At 31.5% G+C, this 24,393-nt stretch overlaps 1 protein-coding gene and 2 non-coding genes across 4 annotated transcripts in view; 1 reads left to right on the top strand and 2 right to left on the bottom strand.

Annotated features, from left to right (window-relative positions):
* The window catches only part of LOC135128443 (DNA-binding protein D-ETS-3), a 157,936-nt gene that overhangs the window by 69,295 nt on the left and 64,248 nt on the right, over positions 1-24,393 (top strand). For both annotated transcript variants that reach the window (XM_064055353.1, XM_064055352.1), the window contains exon 5: positions 10,530-10,580. In XM_064055353.1, the coding sequence (XP_063911423.1) occupies positions 10,530-10,580 (51 nt within the window). The remainder of the gene's footprint in view (positions 1-10,529; positions 10,581-24,393) is intronic.
* Trnai-aau (transfer RNA isoleucine (anticodon AAU)) lies at positions 21,081-21,154 on the bottom strand. The gene has a single exon. It is a non-coding gene; the product is annotated as a tRNA-Ile (tRNA).
* Positions 21,891-21,964, bottom strand: Trnai-aau (transfer RNA isoleucine (anticodon AAU)). Its single transcript has one exon. It is a non-coding gene; the product is annotated as a tRNA-Ile (tRNA).

Raw genomic sequence — 24,393 nt, 5'->3', positions numbered from 1 at the left:
TTATGGATTACTCCGCGGTGTCATATTATCTCCACTTTTTTAATTTATGGTGGTTATCACAAAAAATAAAATTTTATATTTTTTAAAGAAGGCGAATATGTTGGACTATATTTTAGGGGCACGGGAAGTTAAGTTAAATAACCTTAAACAATTTTAACTACGTTTAATGTGCTTTGACCCATTTATTATCTTTCTGTTTTTGAGTGCTGAAAATATCTTGTCTTTTAGTCGAAAAAAGTAGAGTGTTTTTTAGAATTGTCTGATAATTTATTGGTATTGAACCATTCCTCGGCGTTTAACTATGTTTCACTCATTGTCTTTTTTAAGACAGTCACATTTTTGGAAGCATTTAACCATATCGTGTCGTTTGCATAAAGAATAAAGTAGTGGTCCAAGGACTGAGCCTCGGGGTACACCATATTTTGCAGATGTAAAATTAGATAATTCACCATTAAAGCATGTTTCTTGTTTTCTATTCATTAGATATTGTTTTATTAAATTTGAAGATGGAGGTGTTGAAGTCAAATAGTTCTAACTTAGTTACAAGAATATTTAGTGTAACACAGTCAAAAGCTTTAGTTTAGCCACAAAATGTGCCCCCCTAATACTTCATGTTTTCCATTGCATCATTTATAACATTTATTAATTCTTGGAGCACTAGTGTCGTAGATCTTTTTAGATCTAAAACCGAACTGCATAGATATATAAATAAGTTGTTAAATTATGGAAAAGAAATAGTCGTAAGGATATTGTCAATGCAATTGTTAAGACAAGTATTTTCTGTGAGGTCGTTCCAAAGCCGTATTTTTAGAGAATTTTTGGTGTGATCCAGTTGGAGTAAATTCATCAATCGAATTTTTATTAGACTGAAATTAAGTACATTCCGCTAAAATTAAAAAATTATATATATATTATATACAATACAACAAAAATAAACCAAAAATCAGAATTATAAATTCTAATAAGTATCGCATATTTAGAGAAATACGAGATTTCTCATGGTTTGTCGCCATTAATTAATTATTTACCTCATCCCAACATCGCCCCACAGCACGATAAAAAGATTTATAAATTAGGTGACAATAAGTGTCGGTGAACACTCAATTACACCGCGGCTGTGAGATCCCACCTCCGAAATCAAAATAAACGTTTTGTTAAACGCATGCTGAGCGTTCCCACAGGACAACAAAGGTAGTCGAAATGACATACTTCACCAGCTCACTTCACACCGCTCGCGATTGTCATTGTAGTTAAATTGTCAGCGTATGTCAATCGTCATCCTAAACAAACCCTATTGTCTTGCACAATAGAAGTGAACATCGGACGGGCGTCAGCCGTGTGTGCGTGCTACATGCAGTATCATGACCCATCAGAGAGGGTGGTCTCGTTCAACACGGTCATGGGACGCTATCACTATCACATAATAATTGGCTTTGGTGTAGCGAAATAATGTCGTGATTGGATAATGTTACACACTTTTTAAGAACAGTCGTGTGACAAAAGCTTTCTGGTTGATTGACGGAATGGTATAGTGGAGAATGTCATCTGTTGTTGAAATTTCAAGTACTGTGTAGTTTAAGTGAGAAATAATTATTCGTCCCATAAATTGATATTCGGGGCATCTTCACGATAAAATTGATAAAATGTATGTTTTATATATTTTGTTTGACGAATGAATAAAATAAAAAATTAATTTTCGAAAATTAGAATTTTTAAAAGCTGTAATATTAAACCCATTTTTTCATAAATTAGTAAATTTTTAATTTGTCGTGAATTCTCGAAAAAAAAACCAAAATTTTAATGACATATTTAACATAGCCGCAGTAAATTGCATTTGTTTAACCATCCGAAGTTTGTCCTTATTCGATTATTTGTCGCAATATTCTATATACAGGGTTATGATAAAGTAATGCACATAATGTACTTTCGAGTTGCTGGGCTCTAGAACAACCTCATTGGGTTCAAGCGGCACACACCCAGTATACCCAAAAAATTAATTGATATTTAGATCATCATAGAATTGCAGTGCTTCCTCTGGGTCTAATAGCTACGTTTCCTGATCCAGATAGTTCATAAAATTTAGATCGCAGGATTTGGTTCCAACAGGATAGGGCACCACCACATTATAGCGTAAATGAAAGGCGGATTAGAACATGTGGACCAATAGAATAGCCACCTAGATCTCCGGATCTGACACCCCTTGATTTTTTTATGGGGACATTTAAAAAGTCGTGTTTACATGAACAGATCCGATTATTTAGACGACTTGAAAGCACGAATTCATCATAAAATGACTCGTATAAGTCCCCAGAGTATTGAAAATTCCGCCAATCAGGTCTACCATCGTCTGGGTTTGTGTCAGATAGTGAACAGAGAACAATTTGACCAATTTCTATAGCATACATTTTTACTCCAACGTATTGTCCTATTTATTTAATATTATTTCATTAAAATCAAGTTTATTAATTGTTAGTTAATATTTTTCTCATTTTTACTTCCCGAGCGTAAGCAAAGGAAGTATTGTAATCGAGTCCGTCGGCCGACTCTCTACTTTTACGTTTTCTCGATCTTTCATGACCCCTAGAAGACGAAGAAATAGGTCTCCCATTTCCGTCTGTCTGTCCGTCTGTCCGTCCGTCTGTCCGTCTGTCCGTCTGTCCGTCCGTCTGTCCGTCTGTTGTCCCGGATTTTTATTAGACAGATAATCTCCGAAAGTACTCGACCGATTGTTGTGAAATTTTGTACTTATATTAAGAATATCATGTAGATGGTAAAACGCTAACCAAAATTTGTCTAATCATCCCCACCACTAATGCGATGACGTCACTTCAAAATTGTACATAGTAAATGGGTTTTCAATTGTATAAAATAACATAGTCCTACACATGTAGTTTACAACTCTGAATCGACTTTTCACCCGAAACGTCCAGATTTTTGAAAAAAAAATCAAAATTATAAAACAACATTTTGAAATTTAATTTTTAATCTGCTAACCAGAATGCTTTGAAATGTTGCAGATGTTTTAAGGCTATAAAGAGCATCATAAATTTTTAGTCAAAAAATATTTGCTTATCCCCTCCAAAAACTTGATGACGTCAGCTCAAAAGTTTGTGGAATAAATCATATCTAAAATGTACAAAATATGATGAGTCTGTACTTGTGATCTATCACTCCATTCATATTTTTTGGATTTGCATATACAGGGTGACTCAAAAAAATTAATGAATGCGTAAATATATTTTATTGATTTAATCAGGAACTACAAAACCGAATGCTCTGAAATCTTGCAGATGTTTTAAGGTCATAAAGAGCATAATAAGTGTTTAGTCAAAATATATTTGCTTATCCCCTCCAAAAACTTGATGACGTCAGCTCGAAAGTTTGCCGAATAAATCATATCTAAAATGTACAAAATATGATGAGGCTGTACTTGTCATTTATCACTCCATTCATATTTTTTGGATTTGCATATACAGAGTGACTCAAAAAAATTAATGAATGCGTAAATATATTTTATTGATTTAATCAGGAACTACAAAACGGAATGCTCTGACATCTTGCAGATGTTTTAAGGTTATAAAGAGCATAATAAATGTTTAGTCAAAATATATTTGCTTATCCCCTCCAAAAACTTGATGACGTCAGCTCGAAAATTTGCCGAATAAATCATATCTAAAATGTACAAAATATGATCAGTCTGTACTTGTGATCTATCATTCCATTCATATTTTTTGGATTTGCATATACAGGGTGATTCAAGAAAATAAATGAAAGCGTAAATTTACTTTACTCACACACACAATAGGCATGCAGTCGACAAGTTTCCGACAGCGAGGGAAGTACTGTCTAAACTCTTTAGACCAATTTTTTTTGTTATGCAATCCCTACATCAAACTACAAGGTTTATCAAATAGTACAATCAAAATTATACCTTCCTATTTCCTATTTAAAAAATCATTGATGACGTCATAACTTTTACAAATTTGATATAACATTTTGTTGACATATGTTAAAAAATGGAGAGTAAAATAAAAAGGTGGACATGTTTTCGTATTCATTTTGTGCATTACTTTATCATAACCCTGTATTTAAATTTGTCTTATGTTACTGTTATTAAACACTATAATTAAACAAATCCAGCTTTTTAGAAGAGAAATATAGATAATACCAGTCACAGTGTAAGAAAAAAATGTTGCCATGAGGTAATTAGCGTTTGGTCAACGTTCCTCTTACATTATGATATGTTATACAATTTTGATTTATTTTTTTGTAAAAACCTGGGTTCCAAGAGCAAAAAATCAAGGCAGATTTATTACTACAACTACAGAAGTAGATATGCTATTTTATAAAATTTTAATAAATAATTGTGGTTACCGTTTTACCAGTTGAACGACATTTCAAAAATACCTATAAAATTTGACAACACTTCAGTAGTTTTGGAGATTAATTTTTTCATACTTTTGTGGTTGTGAAACGCAGAAAATTTACAAAGGTCTCCAGAGCCCTTTGCATTTATGAAAATAAAATTTTAATCGACATTATCTTTAAGAGTAGGAGAAATTTTTGGTTTTATACTAACACCTCCACAAATGAACAAAAAAATTTTAACTTAATACGAGTAAACAAGCTGAAATTAAAAAAATTGTAGTGTAATTTTTCAATAATGATTCAAAATAATTAACTATACTATATTCTGAATACCTGAAATTTCAGTTTTATTGGGTTTTCAAACAATCATATTTCATATCTTTGATTTAACAGAATTTTCGTCTTCTCAATTTGAACGTTTAAAGCTGAAAATTCAATGATCAAAGACAAACTTTTGCAAATCCATGGCCATCTTTGATCGTACTTTTTACTTCTCTCTCAGCATTATTTGAGGTTGTGTTCGTATGTTACACACAGGTGTCCCAAATTACTTTGACATAGTCGGACGGAACTCATTTGGGGCTACACTTTAAAATTATTTTTACACAAACACGATGTTTCTTTGGAAAGTTAAGCACCATAACCGTTTATTTTAAACGTAACTCCCTATATATTGTTACAAAATAAATCCATACGCCGCCCCAGTACGACGCCTATGGGTTCTAGTATATACCGCGATGATGACTCATTGTCGGTGACGCCGGCTGGAGAAAAGCCTGGAAGCGAATGTCGCGATGGGTGTTCCAGAACAATCCTAGAAGCTGTTACGGAGACATTGGAGAAGGACCACGCAGCTGTTTAAATGAAGAACCACCGTCGAGAGTAGTTAGTATAGTCTAGACAATGGGAGAAGTCTAGTCAAATCCATTCCAGTCGAGTTAGAATTATTCTGTACATAAGTTAATCGTGTAATTTGGTGTTACTGAGAAATAAAATTGTTGAGTTTATCCCACGCCGATTTTAAATACCCGTACAACGTAACAATATTTTTTGCCGATTTAGATTCATTCAACAACAAGAAAAGCTACGTTATACACAAACGTTTATCCTAATAGTTTTTCTTCTGAATATTATATGAGAAACCTCAACAAATCTAATATTAAAGCAAAGCTTACTTAGCAAAGTTCGAATATGTTATAAAATACAGCCTGCTTCTTTCGAAACACATGGTAAGTCACGGTCACTAGTTTCATGCAAAATTCAAAACCTCCATCTTTAAAAATGGCGAAATGTGAATTTTTAAAAATGATGTTTTTTACACAAAAAATGCTCGAGTTTAAAACTTTTTTTTTCTTTTTTTTATAATGAATCAAATTTTTTTATGGCGTTTATCAAATTTCAAGTAAAAGTACTAATATTTCAGCTTACAAGTTCCATTAAAAAAATATTTGTCGGAAATGTATTTTGTTCTTTTGGAGAATATTTTAATAACATTATACAGGGTGATGAAAAAGTGACGTATTTGCTCGATGGTACGTCGGTAAGAAGGCTCTACAGAATTCGAAAAAAAAATGGTTAAAAAAATCTCTGAATCAAATTTTTGAAAATATTAAACTTCAAAATTGAAGAACTTCGTCATTCTAATATGTCTAATGTGAATTTAGTTGAAAATTTGGACTGATTGATTGATTGATAAAAATTGTCAAAAATTACATCTATCAACAGTAAAAATGACGTTATTATTAAATTATTAGTAACTAATTGTTTAACTGTTTAACTATCTTTTAGACAATACAATTCAATAAAAAAATTTCGAATAAGTTAATTCTTCAAGTTTGACGTTCAATAATTTAAAAATTTTGGTACAGGAATTTTTTTAACCGTTTTTTTAGGGTTCTTCAAAGATTTCTTAAAAACGTACCATGGAGCACTTACGTAATTTTTTCATCATTTTGTATACACTAGTATCAGAATATTAAAATTGTTGTCTTGTATATAAACGACTGTAAATTGTTATATATTTTAACCCAATAGACTCCTATTATTATTATTATTGTTAATATAAATCTAATAAAAAATTTTTGTAGATCGTTTAATTAAAAAAAAAATAGAATTTTCGTGTAACTTTTAACAACAACTGCACAAATTGAAAATAATTGTTGATGTTAGAGACCATCAAACTTTTTTCAATAATTCAGGATAAATAATCTTGGTTGTCAGCAAGATTCTGTTATCCGTATTACTACACAGGATGTCCCAGATAAACTCCCCAGCCTAATGCTCTGAAAACAAACCAATATTTTGTTAAATTACAACATATATATTTTTATTTTATAATAAGTATATTTTCATAAAACATTAAAACAGTAGTGTGCTTCCCCGTCCAAGCTGAAAACAATGGCGTTTACAAGATTTCAATATCTCTATACATACTTAGGATAATAGGCCACGGAGTTTTATCTAGGACACCTGTATATAGCCAACTTGATGATGTTTTTTGTTGATTGTTCTTCACATTTATGTATAAAATTCACTTGGAAATTATTAACTCATACCCAAGTTGCGGAAATTTATTTCTAATTTTTGTTTTCAAAACATTTAAATATTACGAGAATTTCAGTTAAATTAAAAACAATACAACACCGTTAAATATTTTTTGCTGCTATAATAAGTGAAAGATGGGTCTAAAGTTATTTAGACAAAACTTTTTTCTCCCGAACATCTAGGCACGTAATTGATTTATACATGTTAGCATATACCTAAGCAGTTCTAAAAAATTTAAATGCATTGATAAGCCAGTGTAGAATTATAATATTTTGCACACTTGTGACAGTAATTAGGTAGCAAACTTTTTAGATGACGTTATCAAGGGTCTGGAAGGTATGAAAAGATAAATTTTGAATTGTGATTTACCGTGCGCACGCGGTTTTGTAGTATAACTGTAAAATTTTGATTATTTTACAAAAATTTCGATGTCCAAGGAAAAAACGAGAACGGACTCATAAACCACAACTATAGAAGCATGTTATTTTATAAAACATAAATAGACTGACTTTGCAAAATTTTGAGATAGCATCATCAAATTGTGTCTATCTACGCGATATTCTTCAAATACGACTAATAAAATTTCCAACGGACGACAGATAACAGACAAGCGAAAACGGGACCTACTTTTTCATAATCTAGGGGTTAAGAAACATCGAGGAAACAAAAACAACCCTTCGCTAAATGTATTCAAGCTACGCCTACGCTCGGAAAATAAAATCTGGTTTCCTCAAACCCAAACCTTCCTCAGTCAATTTTTCGTTATAGCAGGTGACGAATTTGAATTTTAATTAATCAGCGTTGATAAGCGTGACGATATGTTAAGCGGGGGTGCGTATAATCAGCAAATAATTTGAAGGAAACAAAAAACCGAATTATGCTAAAAAAACCTAATGTATTAATTTGGAAAAAGCAAAATAGTGAGTGTGCGATAGTATCGCCTTACAGTGATTCTCGGCACATAATTTCTGTTAGCACGGAACGGCAGCCGGCGGCGGCAATCGATGTGGCTGCCGGGTTGCTATGGCTACACTTCCGGTTAGCAGCGCCACCGTTGCGGAGCTTTCGGTACTAACGGCGTGACTTATCGCCCGACAAGACAAGCTTTCGCCAAATTACCTTTACACCGCACCTCGCCCGCCGTCGGAATTATTGAAGTTTCTCATTGTTTCCAAAAGCACTCGCCGGAGAAGCAGTTGGTTTTATAATGTATTGTCTTTGATAAATGGAAACAAAGCTTTCACTTCGCAATAATTTCAGGAAAAGAATTGTTGTTTAGATAAGATAATTTCTCTGTTGGTATTCCAACTTGGATTCGCTTCAATTATAGAGTTAATCTATAGGCGGAAGAAAATGACAAAGACAATGCTTCTTGTATTTATGGGCGTAGCGTGACAGACGAAAGGTACAAAAGTTATTTATGCCAATCCGAGAGGACTTCTTAATCGACGTTACCTCAATGGTACAATAAGCTAACAAAGAGGAAACTTTTCCTTAACTTATCGAAGTTTCAACATTGTTTATTTTACCTTAGAAGGATACCAGAAAGATAGCTGTATCAGTCGAAATGCAAGAATTAGAAAATTCTTAGTTCTTGAAATACAAAGATTTTAGGAATATTGAAAAATCGCTCTAAAACCATAATATTTAAGGTTTGATTGTGAATAGCTGGATTCCAATTTTAACGAATATTTTTTTAATAAACACTCACCACCTGTTGAATTATGTTGTTCACTTGTTCGTAACAAGTAAATGAAAAAAAAAGAACGTACTCCACATTTTTTCTACTCTTGTTTTGACTTTTGCTTTTATTATTTTTTACACATAATTTTATATTTTAACAACTATCATGTCTATACCAACATTATGTCTGTATAACACAATGAATAAACAAATAAACTAAAATAAAAACGTGTAGTAAATAAGATAAGTTTTTTCTAAAAAAATAAAATGACCAAAACCAGATCTTAATTTTAAGGCGACGTCATTATATTGTGGATGGGGTTGACGATATTTTAATCAGACGGCAGACCGCAGACGACAGCTAGACGGAAACGGAAGACCTACTATTTCATACTCTAGGGGTCATGAAACGTCGAAGAAATAAGAAAATAGCTATTTGTGAGGTGGACCCTATTACAATACTTCCTTAGCTTAGGCTTGGGAAATAAAAAACAAGAGAAGGGAAAAGGCAGATTCATATTTAAGTCTTTAATCTTTCGTGGACATTTTAGCACATTATACGATTCCATATAATATTAAAAAAAAAATGTTTAAAAAACAAAGTTCGGTTTCTTAGATAAAATAAGTACAACATTTGATTCGGAGGATTTTATAATGTTATTTTTTGTCATGAAAATACTACTTTAATGAGCCATTCTATGTAAACAATTCTAAAAAATTGGAATGTGTATATCTACGATAAACTTAAGGTCCGTAAAAGCTTTCGTCATTAAATTTTTAGTGAGGATGAACAAATAAATTTTGTTTAGCGTTTTATCATGTACATAATATTCTTAAAACACGTATACAATTTCACAACCATCTGTCCGGTAATTTTCGAAGTTATTTGTTTAATAAAATCACCAACCGAGAGAGAGAGAGAGACAGAAACTCTATATGTACCTGAACAGGTATTGTGCGAAAAGCTCATTTCTGAAGCGGTTTCGAATTTAAATCAGACTTTCTTTTTTAAGTACTTAACAATACTTCCATCATTTTAAAGTTTAAATCGATAAAAATGCGCATATACTTAACATTTCCTATCATTTAAATAATTCCTTGTCAGTGTAGTTACAATTCTTAAAGCTGTCACGAATTTGTCCGAAATTACATATTTATATATTCTTGAATCTCAATACATCCGGTTGTTTGCTCCTGCGACGTCTAAATGAAGTGGTTTTAAACAAAATAATAGAACTCCGTAAAAATAAAAGCCCAATCCTAGTAGATACGTAGGAGACAATAAAACATAACGTATTGTCAGGAAGAGATTCATCCCCTCTAAATCAGTTCACAAGGGAAGGAGGGATTTATTTATGACGCAACAAGCCATTCGTATCTGGTTCTTCTGATTGGCCGCCATTCAACCCCTAGCTCCACCTATTCAAAAGCTCGGCGTGAAAATACAGTGAAAAAGTTCACAGTTGATCATAAATGTGCTTCATATTCGGGCAACTTGACAGATTACTGTAAACGTCGTTTAAATTGCCTTTGACACTAGCAATAATCGAAAAAACTAACCAGTGGTGACATTTATTTGTTGTTGATGGTTTTTCCATTAGTAGATGGTGACGACAGATGCTGTGTTTTGTGAATAATTTATTTTATGCGAAATATGTAACGCACTGACCGAAGATCTTTAATTGTGCTTTGATTATCACTTGCGATGTTGGATATAAAGCCGACGGCAGATTACTTGAGTAGAAGCTCTACTTTCAGTAACTTCTCCATGTTATTCGCTGGTAATAATTAGTTCTGTAAAATGTTTACTAATTTGACACGTGTTAATTTTTATACAGGTGTTAACTTTCTGTAGTGTAGTAATCCAATTAAGTAATATTATTATGGTTAGTTTGTTGATTAAAGAAGTTACTGACTGTCGTTTGTTGTTACAGATACGTCATACAAAGGATCATGGAGCACTCATGCCACCTCACAGTCCCAAGGTAAATACTCAATTTAGATCTTTTCTGAGCTTTCGAAGTAGAAGTAGTTTGCTTGAATTTTACACGTTTATTTTAAATTGAAAATGACGAATTTTGCTGGATTCTAAAATATTTTGTAATAATTAACATCTACAAATATTTGCAGGAAACACAAATGTCATTGTAGAAATTGTACTGTTAGCTGGTAGCACCTTGTTCAGTTATTTATATCAGTGTTATGGAAGTTGAGCTAAATATTCTTGCGTTTTCTTAAGTCAACAAATAGTAATAAGTATCTCACATTACATTTTTCATTTTAGGGTTAATTTAGGCAGTTTTTTTATCTTCAAAGTAATAGTAATGGATACAACCATTAAAAAATCATGGTGGATATTTTCAATTGTGTCAGTTTTTGGTTTTTAATGTTCGCAGAAAATAAGGTCCTTCTATCGGTATTTGTCGTCGCTATGGTTAATGTTGAAGCATTGTTTTCATGGTGTTTTAATAATGGAAAACACGGAAATTAGATTATATTATATTCATTACACCGAGAAAGTATCAAAAACACGATCACGGACAGCTAAGGATTTATTAAAATTTGTGTTTGATAGAATTTTCGTCTTGTCAATTTGAAAGTTTGAGTTGAAAATGCGACTCCCAAAGACAAACTGTCAAAAATCTACTGCTGTCTTTGATCGTATTTTTATGGCTTTTATGCATCAAGAGAGCAATAAAAACATTATCAAAATAGCAAGGATTTTTGAGATTTGTCTTTGATAGTGGCATTTTCAACTCAAACTTTCAAATTGACAAGAGGAAAATTAAATTTCTAATTAATGGATTAAAATAGAGTTAAGTATATTAATTTATAAGAACCATAAATGTCACTATGTTAAGAGTTTAGAATTGAAATTTATAAAATAGTAGGACAAATCAAACGATTTTTCACACTGCGTATATTTTAGAAATAAATTTTAATATCGAAAAATTTTATTTAATAGTCGTTTGATTTTATGCATGAATAGTTCAGGCAACAATAATTTTTATATCAATAAAATAAATTTCAAATGAACCAAATACTGAAAATAAATCAACATCGCATGAAACACGTATTGCATAATAACGAATAGTACTATTTTTTTACAAAAACTGACTGGAATTGATAAAGATTTTCGAGATAGACTACATCTTCTGGTGACCTCCGTATAATAATAATATAAGTAACATATACACATTCTAGTGTTAAAAAAAATTGTGAAAATTGAATAAATATTTTATGAATAGTTTTATTGCTTTATATTTTTAATATTTTGACATTTTCTTCATCAATGGTTCGGAGCAATTTTCATTTAAATGGTCAAAAATTTTCGTTTAAAAAACTATCAATTATAGTGCAACTTTGGTACTTGATAAGTCACCTACAAAATTTTTTCTAAATTTTTAGTACTAAGCTTCTTCCTAAATGTTCATATTATCTGGTTAAAAGAAAAATATTTAAAAAAATTGATCGTATCATAAGTTCAAAATATTTATTTTTAGGCAACGATATGCCAAATGTAAAATTATAACAGTGGTTGAAAATATTGTTAAAGAGGTCAGATATTTTTTAACATAGACTATAGTTTAAATTTTAGTATACTTGTCCAAATATAAATTGTTTTTAAAAACAGTTTCATTTATAAACAACTTAAATGAGGTGATGTTGATGGCATAATTATTTAAGCTTGAATGTTAAACCAAAAACGAGTAGTTAAACTTTCCTGATCTTATTTATATTAAGTTTGCGCAATTATTTTAGCCTTGTCGAAAGTTGTTTCGACAGAACTTCCCTCGCACCTAAGGTATAAGATTTTCGAGTTTAGTTTTTACTTTACACAATTTTGTGATGACGTCATCAACATTTTTGCAAGAACATGTATATCAACGTGGATTGGTGCAGTGTAATATTAAAAATGACAGTATTGTATTATCAAAATTTTCTGGTAAAATGGAATAAGCCGTCCCTGATTTAATCAATAAAATAAATTGACGCATCCATTAATTTTTTGAGCCACCTGTATAAGCAAATATAAAAAATATGAATGCAATGATAAATTACAAGTAAAAATTCTTATATTTTGTACATTTTGGGTTGAATTTATTCGACCAAATTTTGAGATGACGTCATAAATTTTGGGAGGGGGGGGGATAAACAGATATATTTTGATTCAGAATTTGTCATCGTTAGAATAACTTTAAAACGTCTGCAAGATTTCAAAGTACTCATTTTTGCAATTCTTGATTTATTCAACAAAATAAACTGACTGATTCATTAATTTTTTTGAGTCACCCTGTATAAGCAAGTCTAAAAAATATGAATGTAATAATAAATTACAAGTATAGACTGATCATATTTTAGGCAAAATTTTGAGCTGAGGCCATCAATTTTTTTGATTAAAAATTTATCATGCTTATCATAACTTTAGAACATCTGCAAGATTTTAAAACATTCGGATTTGCAGATTCAATTAAATTGCAAAATGTTTTATAAATTAGATTTTTTTCAAAAATGTACGTTTCGGGTAAAAACTCAAGGCGGAATTATAAACTACTTATGTAGGACTATGTTATTATATCTGTCAAATAAAAATCTGGACAGACGGCAGACAGACGGATAGATATACAGACAAACAGACAGACAGACGGAAACGGGAGACGTACTAATTTTACTTTAGGTATTATAGAATGTATAACAAATAACATATGAAAAACAAAAAAAATGTTGCCTTACATTTCAGCTACTGACAACTTTTTTATCAGCCTGATATTTTCGTTCTGACAATTTAATAAAAGTTGTAAATTAATTAGTTGCTAATTAGTTAGTTTAATTCTAGTCTGGTGGTTTCATCACATGTTTATATGGTTTCACGACCAACGCCAAATTAGGGTTGTCTGTCTACATATCGTGGTACATATATTCTTATTTTCTTAACTGTTAGACATGCATTCGGTAAACCATAGAATTTTCAGGAATCAGTGTTTTAAATGTGATCAGTGAAGTTCTCTTTAAATCTTCGTACTAAAACCCAAGTAGATCTTAGGTTTAAAATTAAAAGTGACTGTAGAGGAAATGTATTGTCAAAGTAATGTTCATGTAAACATTAACGGGCGCTGAAAGCAGATGTGAGGAAAAATTTGTAGCAAATTTTGACCATTGTTATTCATATTATTTTTGCTACAAAAACTTATTAATATTTAGTTTGCGTCATCAATTCGCTGTCTAAAATATTCTGTTATCTGTTCACGAAACATAAATAACAAGCAACGTCAAATTTTCAAAAATCGGAATGTACATACATACCTAAGGAGGTTAGAGAAATCTGTTTTTCGCATGGAATATAGCAGACCGTAGCCTGTCATTATTATAGGTTATCTCAACGGATCTCAGGGAATTTGTTGTTATACCATCCTCCTTTTACTTTTATGTCATTTGTATTTAGTGAATGAATACTATAAATAAGATATTTTATTAAAATTTAATAATTATGAGAGTGTTTTGAATTTCAGTAAAAGGAAAATAAATAATTAATAGAGCATCATAATTAATAATCATTAAATTCATCTGCCTGAGGAAGGCCATACTATGTACCGAAACACTTGTGGCAGTGTTTCCAGCAAAAACTGTACGGTATGTAGTAATTTGTTTGATATTGCCATGATTAAATTTTGATAACTCGTGTTGTAATTTCTATTAAAACTTTAATATTAGTCGTAAACGTATTTAACAATCCGTTCAACCTTTCTTCTATTCTCTATGTTATTCTATTAGTGTTGGGTGAAACACCCTCTACAAATCAAGGATAAAACTGAATCGAAACGTTGTTACGTCCCTCATTCTGTACATTTCAGCTTCAAATTCGTGTCATTTAATTATGTATTTAGGGGAAACCGAAAATTTCGTGCAAAAAGAAATTCCATTATACACCGGTAATAATGAAGAGCGTCGAACGGGAAATAGAAAATTCCCGCGACGGAAAAATGTAAAAATAAATGACGGAAAATCCTCGACATAAACCAGATAACCGAAAACGACAAATCGGCTAATACAAATTTCCTCGCAAGCTAAAATAAAATCTCATAAATTTGTTGATTTCGGATCTGTAGGTATTTCGTGGGCTCCCCGTTGCCGTTCTTGCGCTCGACTCGAGAGCGTGAAGCTCACGGCAGGAAATTCGCCACCGGAGCCGGGAAAGCGAGAGGCGCGGGTGGTTTCCTGACGTTCACTTAATATAACCCTCCACCAAGTGGCTTCCGTCGGCTATGAAACAACCAACACAACGTTTTATAACCAAATTTTGACTAGCTGCCTACGAGCCGCTCGATGAAACGGCACTAATTTGCATATGAACATTATAATTTTGATGATTATGTATTTCAGGGGCAACTTTGTAAGCTGAGGAAAATTATGAAAACATAAAAGAAAAGTGATTGTTTTTGTTGCGGCACTGCACTCTTACATACTATATACCATTTAGCTGTAAGTTTGAAGTTTTGTCACGCGACGCTTGACAATATTTTACACGCATTTCACCTGAATTCTTTTCAAACGCAGAGTTTTAAATAATTTCGTCATATCCTATCTGAAGTAGAAAACTTACTACACATACATCATTAAATAAATATATTGTATAAAACTTGGTCTAAGATTGTTCAGATAGAACTTCCCGCGCCCCTGAAGTACAGTCAAACAAATCCAGCCTCTTAGAGCAGTTATAAGAATTTATTTTGCGTCTAATATTAATTAATTATTAATGTAATTATAAATCTAATATTTAATAGCAGCACCGTATTCCCAAATTTTCGGGAAAATGGGGTCAACAGTTTTTAATTTGATCAGTAATATGAATTGCTTTACCCATTAATTTTTTTAAGTCATCCTGTAAGAGTAAAAAATGTGAATGCATTGATAAGATTGATAAGACTAAAGAAAAAGAAGATCTAATTTTGCATATTTTAGGTAGGATTTATTCAGCAAAATTTTGAATTGACGTCATCATTTTTTTAAGTGGGGATAAATCTGTAAATGTTGATTAAGTATGGTTTCTAATTAGTTAAATTGTGAAGTCCAGCAAATGTAAATTGCAGCGGACGGAGAAAACATTTTAGTAGCTAAAACTGCGGCGGATCTTTTGCATGACCCAAGAAAGGTGTGTGGCAGTATGCAGGTACCCAGTTACTAAGTCGATGTTAAGTACAAATAAGGTGTATAAAGATTTACGAAGATTTCGGTCCGTCTGTCTGTCTGTCTGTCCGCCGTTTATATCGCTTTATGCTAAACAGATAATCTTCGAAACCACACCAACAGTGTGATGACATCACCTCAAATTTGTACGTAGAAAATGGGTTTTAAATTGTATAAAATAACATGTCCTACGCGTGTGGTTTATGAATCCTTGTTGAGTTTTTACTCCAGATATTGAAATTTTTGAGAAATAAAAAAATCAAAATTGTATAAAAAAAATCAGATGCTTTGAAATCTTGCAGACGTTTTAAAGTTATGCTAAGTATGGTAAATTTTTAATCAAAATGTACCTGTTTATCCCTCCAAAAAATTTATGACGTCATTTAAAATTTTGCCGAATAAATCCTATCGCTAAATCCTAGTCGACATATTTTATTCATTATATCAGAAATGGCTCACTCCATTTTTCCAAAAAATTGGGAATACAAAAACTATTATTATTATTATTAGTGTTACACCGCATCTAACCAAATTAATATACGTGTCTTTGCAAAAATTTTGACCACGTCATAACAAAATTTTGTAAAGGAAAAATTCGTCTAAAATATACACAGGGTAGCAGCTTTTTTGCATTTACTTTAATATTACATAACATATTTTTATTTTAACTTATAGGGGTTCTCTTAAAAAAAAATCTGTCGAAATAACCTCCGACCAATTTTTTTTTAAGTTGCACATTTAGAACTAATATTGCAAAAGCTTTTGTTAGAAAGTCAACGATAAGATTTTTTTTTCGAATAATCGGGAAATCTAAAAAATGTACTTATGGAACGATTTTGTGAAAATACTTATGTTAAAAGAGTGACCTTGTGTAAAGAAGTGAAATTTTATTTTATTTTATTTTATCCTAAAATTAAGTTAAAATCAACCCAGGAAATTTTGAACTATCACTGACCCGGCATGTGCTAAAATTAAGAGGAAATGGGTTCCCGTGATTCCCAATTATTACATGTTGGTATAGTTTTGGAAATTTCATTCTATCCTATAAAATTTGATTGACAATAACGACACGGACAGTAGTACAATGGTAAGAAATATTTATGGCCCACATGAGTTCACCCGAATTTGTAAGAGAACATTTAGCAGGTATTCACAAAATAATGGTCATTTTCGTTCGTGAGTAACGATGGTTCCTGTCCGAACCTGGATTATTCTACTTTCTAACATCTGGGGATTACCGACACGCGACAACTTTACGTTGTAAATATCTTTTACTGTGGTACTACTGTCCGTCTCGTTACTGCCAATAAAATTTTATAGGGTAGAATGATATTTCCAAAACTATACCTGATTTTGTTATTCGTCGCAGTTTGCATGTATCCGTAAAATATTTTTCAAAAATCTTGATATCTATGGAAAAAATTAAGGCGGATTCATAAAATACAAGTGTAGAAATACGGTATTTTATACAATTTAAATAGCGTATTTACGTCAATGCATTGTTGGTGGGGATGATTAGACAAATTTTGCTAGTGTTTTTTTTTGGTGTGTCTAGATCACAGTTATTTTTTACCTCCGACATATTATCTTAATCTTCAAACATGCACCTAAGTCTGACTACTTTGAAATCTTTTACACGCTTTTTTAAAGGATCTTCGATTTGCTAAGTCTGTATTCAACCAAAATTTATCTGTTCATCTTTTCTTAACTCGATGACGTCACCTCAAAAGGCTGACAAGTAAATTCTATCTAAAGTATGTAAAATGAGTATTATAGTGTTATAGATGTGGTTTATTTGATTAAGCTAATGTAATCCACAATTATTTATTATATAAATTTCTCGCCAAAGAAATGCCTGAGACCCCGAGTACAAAGGAACAGTTGTTTCGATAGAATTTCTCTGGCACCTGAAGTATATTCGAAAAACTATAAAATTTGATGTTGCGATTTTTATTTTTTTATGAGAACCCCTATAAACTATAAATTGAAATAAACATATGTATGTAATGTTTAATTAAATATAAAGAAGCACGCTACGCCCATCTTTAAAATGAGTGTTTACTTTAAAAATTTTGTGATGACGTCATCAATTTTTTGAGGGCAATAAACAAATATATATATATATTGATTAACAATCCACCATGATTACAATAAATTTAACCCGTCTGCAAGTTTTCAAAGCATTCGGATTTACAGTTTCTGATGTATTTAATGAAAATAACTTCACTCATACATTAATTTTTTTGAGATACGCCGTATAAGCAAATCTAAAAAATATTAATGCAGTGATAAACCACAAGTATAGGATCAACATATTTTGCACATTTTAGACAGGATTCATTCAGCACAACTTTGAGATGACGTCCAGGGCCGCCGTAAGCGGGGGTGCAAGGCGTGCACCGCACGCGGGCGCTCCCAAAGGGGGGCGGCAAATTGGCAAGTAAAGCAACACTTTTCAAAATTCTCAAAATAATAAAAAAAAAATTTTAAATCAAAAAAAGGGTTTATTGGGACTTTGGGAGAAAGTAAAGAAAGAAATATTGTTTGGGTGATCCGGTCATCGATAAATCAATAAACATCTATTTTTTTTTAGTGTATAGTGAACAAACTTATAGATCGGAAAATCATAAAGGAATAAGTTTCGAGAATTGCGGGCGTTGTTTGTCGGAACGTGAAGGAGGATGTTAGCAATAAATTAAATTATTTTAGTGATTGACAGAAAAGTGTTGAGAGAATATCGCTTCAAAAATTAGTTGGTATCCGAGCTGGCAAATGCAACATAGACGTTATTTGCACTTGTAGTTTGGAGTTTGCACTGTTCGGAGGAACAGACGATAATTTTATTTTATTTATACGGTATCACATTTGCAAAATCTTTGATGATTTGCTGGAAATATATGAAGATACTTCTTCATGGCATTGTACCATAACACATGAAGCTTATTTATTAGCTTTAAACATACAAAACTATAAATTTGTTTGTTCAAAGATAATTTGATTTGATATTTTGAATCAAATCAACATCTTAACCAAAATGATGCAGAAACATCAACATCAAAGTATGTATCAATTTACTTAAAGATGTAATAGGTTACTGTACCAAATATCGTTCAGATGAAACTTTTCTAAAATTATAACTGAAGCAGACAAACTTGCCTATGAAATTAATGTTGAACCATTTTTTCCGCCAATCCAAACCGTGCGTCCAAGAAAAAAACCGCAACATTTTGATTACGAGCAGAATGACGAAGTTGTCGTAGATCCAAAAATTAATTTTAAAATCAATTTTTTTACCGAATTCTGGACCAAACTTTGCCTTTTTTAAATAATAGATTTGAGGAACTAAACACATATGATAATGTATTTGGGTTTTTCAATAATGTGTTTTAAGTCCTCAAAAGAAGACATGTTACATTTAAAACTTACAGTTGATTCCGATACATCAATAGCATTAAGAATTTTGCTTACACCACCATTTTCGGTTGGATCTCGCCAGCGATCTTTTCAAAATTGAAAATAATAAAAAATTATCTCAGATCAACTATGAATCAAGGCAGGTTAAGTAACTTGACTATTGTTACAATTGAAAATGAACTGTTAGACAATTTGAACATAAAAACAAATAGTTGCAGAATTTACCAGTATGAAATCTAGAAACATTCATTTGGTTCAGTAAAAAATATATTTAATTATATTATTTGTATGCTTTAAGTTTTTTTTTTCGTTTCTTTTTTTTTGTATTCAGTTATATGATATGGATACATATGCATTTATGTTTTTTATTAGTAAAATAGATTTGTGTTCGATAAAGGTATTTGTTGGTTCATTTGATACGAAACAAATTTTAATTTTAACGTTTTAAACACTGGCCCTTAATTTTCCACTTATTTTAACACAATTTTTACTTAAAAAAATCTTTTCTATAGTGAAGAGGGGCGCCAAATTCAAACTTGCACTCGGGCGCCAAAAGTCCTAGCGGCGGCCCTGATGACGTCAATTTTTCGGGAGATAAAGAGATACATTTTGATTCAAAATTGACCATGCCTACAATAACCTCAAAATGTCTGTAAGATTTCAAAGCAGGTTTTGCAGTTTCTCATTTATTCAATTGTAAATACAAATCGAGTTTAATGAGAACAATCACAAATAAATTATTTATAAGACATTGTACAAATTCAGGTACCACTTTTTCCCAAAATCAGAAGTTTTTAAAACTGGCAACACCATCGCGAACCCTCTTATATAAAATGCATTACAATTTATTTATAAAAAAATTGATCGCGTTATTATCCGGACGCTTTAACCAACTGAGCTAATGGGCCTTGATAATGCAGTTCTTATTTACGTAAAAAATAAATTTTAAAATATACAACTTTAAATTTTTTTGACAATCTTATAATAGTTATTTTTGTTACAAGTACCTAAAACATAGCTTTTGGGGACCAGGCAAAGCCGAGTTTGGAGGGGCAAATGAGTCCCAAATAGTATATTATTAGCCAAGGTTGCAAAGCCAAGCATTCTAGACCGAGCGCAAATTAGAACCCGAGACGCGCAGCGTCGAGGGCTCTGAAGCGCGAGGTCTAGAAGTGGCTTTGCAATCGTGGTTAATATACTATTTTTTTCACTAGTAGAAACCATAAGACAATAAATTGAAAAAATAAACGTTCAATTTTTTGATGCAACATGATTTTGTTTTGATTTCTAATCCAACTTAATCTAAATCTTCAACACAAAAAAAAAACCGTTTATACTGCTGAATTAATCATTTTATCTCCCACTGTCTACCAACTACCTTGCGTATACTCAATTAATGTTAATAGCACATATTTATTCATTTTTTAAGAAATAATCACATCAAGTATTGCGTACATAACCTCAATCTTCTTTTTGAACCCGTGGTCGCAAAAGTTGAATTTGCTACCTCTAAATGAGTCGACATTTGCATGCTTCATCGCTGCTAGTGAAAAAAAACGTTTTAGGTAGTGTCACAAACAACATTTTTTTGTTAAAGCTCTCAAAAACACCTCAACAAATCTTTTAATACGACTAATATGATCAAGGCAAATATTTCTCGAAAATACACAGTGGACTGCCACCAGATTGACCAAAGCAATAATAGTTAAATGGATTTTTTGGGATTGAGTCCGAAAAAGACTCATTTTACGGACAGCTGTTTTTGGAAGCGTATACAAAAAATATATTTGAATTACGTAGAAAAACACCTCTGCTATTTTTACAAGATTCACTTACGAGTTATTTATTATTATTTAGTTGTTAATATTGAACAAAATAAAAAAAATTGGCCCATGGGGGGATCGAACCCGCGACCTTCGCGTTATTAGCACGACGCTCTAACCAGCTGAGCTAATGGGCCCGTTATTATTGCAATAATACGTTACAAATTTGCAGTTTTCTTATTAGTAATTTTTACTAATTAGATTGCATCATTGTCAAACAAGGGGGAGAATTATTGCCATGATTGTGTCGTTGTCACTAACGTCACAAGGTTTCTCAAAACCACACGTCTAAATTAAAGCCCATCGTGGTGACATTAAATTGTGTTCTGATCTGATATAATTTTAACTCAGTTTTTACGTAAATTAAAAGTAATCATATTGTGTGAGATGAAACTGATGGAAGGCAAAAAAGCCGCAAATATCAAGAATGTGTTAAGATAGTCATAGAATGAACACAAAATCCAATATGAATATTATATCTTTCCTGTAAACCGAGATTAGGTTTTAGCTGTACGTATTGATATATTTAACAATAAACGCTTGTTCTGCTGGTCATAAAAAATGTACTTTTATCCGAAGCAGACTTATTACACATTTTATCTTCCCTTATAATTAGGGCACTAGAAATCTTCAGTGTCTGTACACTTATTACATAAAAAAATAATTCTAAACGTTTAAGCATATCGATAAAATATTAACCGTGGTCTAGGATATAAATTTTATAGATTTATTCATATTAGTATTGCAAAACTCATAACATTTGTATAAATGTTTTTTAGACAATAAAATTCGATGATTCGGCAGTTATATATCTCCATGTTGTAAATTTTTTATCTTTTTTTTTATCAATATCTCACAGCATTAAAAAAAAGTTGGCCCATGAGGGGATCGAACCCGCGACCTTCGCGTTATTAGCACGACGCTCTAACCAACTGAGCTAATGGGCCAGATATTTTCAGCACTGTACTGTACATTCACCTCGTGTTCGTAACAAATACAGCTAAAAATTATCTTTTATTTTAATCCGGACATTAATTTTATATTTACCGTATGTAATAAATACTGAATATCAGTAAATGTAATAAATGGCTAGGTGAAGGTGCCGAGAGATTAATCAGTTAATCACGCAAGTACGTTAAAAGTGCGCTCAATATCTCATTATTATTATTAGAGACCAAAATTGTACAGTTAATTGAGTAGTGTTTTTGAAGCATAGCACACAATTTAAGTTTTTAAGATAGAACATTCTATATATTTTTACATATATTCTTATGTAGCTCTTCCTCCAAAGTATAACTATAGTTTATTTTTTTAATTCTGATGCGACATTGCCATGTTATTCTAATTTTCTTGAATGTTTTTGCAACGTAGGGCTCACAAAAAAAAATCGCAGAAGTGTTACTTGTAAGATCTGTGCTACTCTAATTTTATGGAAAGATTAATAACAAGTACCCACTTTGTTGCAGTACAAACTGAATCAAATTTTAATATACAAAGCGTTTATAAAAAAAAATGTTTGCGATTCTTTTGTAAATTGCAAACATTGCTAAAAATTTCAATGACACATGTGGCAACGTCGCATCGGAATTTCAAAAATAAACTTTAGTTAGAAATCTAATTAGATCTTATGTTCATCCCAATACATTAGTTTAGCGCTTTTTTCCATTTTCTAAAATTTTATATAAATTGCGCATTACATCTGTGTAGTATAAATCCAAACATCTCTTTCACATTCTCGCTGTAATTCCTTTGAAACTTTGTGGGCTCTATTACACGCATAAATGAATAGCTTTCGGGTGCTGGAACGGAAGTAACGAGGTTTGTGATATGACGCTAAACCACAACATTTCTGAGGTGGCAATCGTCAGTGACAGTAGCCTGGGGTTGTCAAAATTCACACGAAACCTCTGATCCCGAGCACCCGGCCGTGACACTTCGGCTGGCTTGCAGCAATCAGGGCTTTGACTGCCATTATTAAGTTTGGATAGTAAACTAAACGCTCGGGGACAGAATCTCGTTCTCATATTGCATACGATAGCACAGATATTAAAGTTTGTGTTTGACGGCAGATTATGCCTCAACGAAGACATTATTTTGCAGAAATTAACAAACTATATTTGTAGAAATCAAATTTTTATTTTTTATAAATGATGTTCACACTATACATTTAAATAATATACTACTGTAATCATATATGAATACAAGTTTAATAATACGTTTCATTGCTACATTATATTCTATTAAATGAGTATAATATTAATTTTTGCGTTGTTAGACCCAGTGCGTGTCAGGTGTTTGACTAGTTCTATATTTTTGTCTTACACTGTACAATTGTCTTTTTTTAATTAAAGCAAAAGCATTTACTAGTACATTCACACGATCCAGGAAGTTACCAAAAGAGTTGGTTGCTTACTTTTTAAGATAATTGTAAAATGTTCTTGTAGGATGTTGATATTTTTACATTACCCCATATGTTTGAAATTAAAAATAAATTTTTATTTTACCAATTTTTTTAAAGTGACGTATATATGCTACAATGGAACAAATGTGGACTATTAATCAACATTAGTATACAGGCTGTCCCATTAAAACTCCGCAGCCTGATATTTTGAGAATGCATTGAGATTTGTATTATAATTCTGTAAACGCCATTGCTTTTAGCTTCAAGGAGAAAGCATAACTTAATACACATACAAATATCACACATATATGGGATCACTTTTAATTGGAATTACAATGATATACACATTTAAAATAAAGTAACAAATAAAAGTAGAGTGAAATAAACGACTATCATCTTTTGACATATGCTAAAATAACTTAACTGCTTTTGAAACAGATCTTCTTGATTAAAAAATAAAGTGTGAATGTTTGATTGCACTCAGTTTTACATAAATGTTATTTTGTTATCAATTGAAAATGAAATAAATATCTAAGTGTGAGTCATAATTGCAATGTACTAACTTTTCCTTTCAATGTTAAAACAATGGCTTTAGAAAATTTGTATATCTCTGTCCATCTTTAAAATAGAAGGCCGTGGAGGTTTATGTAGGACAGCCTGAATATTAAAATCGAAATGTCATTTTTTTTGTGAAGATAGATGTAAATTTTGACACAAAGCAATATTGTATTCTTAGAATTCCAAAAAAATTAGATAATCCATCCTACGTAAGCAACATCAAAATATAAAAATATATTACAAAAATTGGTGTAAGATTATTTAGACAGAACTTCCCTCGCCGTGCTATAAAGTTCAACAAATCCAGCTTCTTCCAAAAATTTTCACATTTTAGATATAATTTATCCAGAAAAATTTTGAGGTGACGTCATCAAGTTTTTGAGGGGATATAATCAGAAATTTTGATGTACGATTTAC

Source organism: Zophobas morio, unplaced genomic scaffold, assembly GCF_036711695.1.
Source record: "Zophobas morio isolate AGI-343-1 ecotype UQ-CSIRO unplaced genomic scaffold, CSIRO_AGI_Zmor_V1 ptg000012l, whole genome shotgun sequence".
Taxonomy (NCBI): domain Eukaryota; kingdom Metazoa; phylum Arthropoda; class Insecta; order Coleoptera; family Tenebrionidae; genus Zophobas; species Zophobas morio.
The sequence above is the reverse complement of the archived record's forward strand: the minus strand, read 5'-3'. Positions and strand labels throughout refer to the sequence as shown.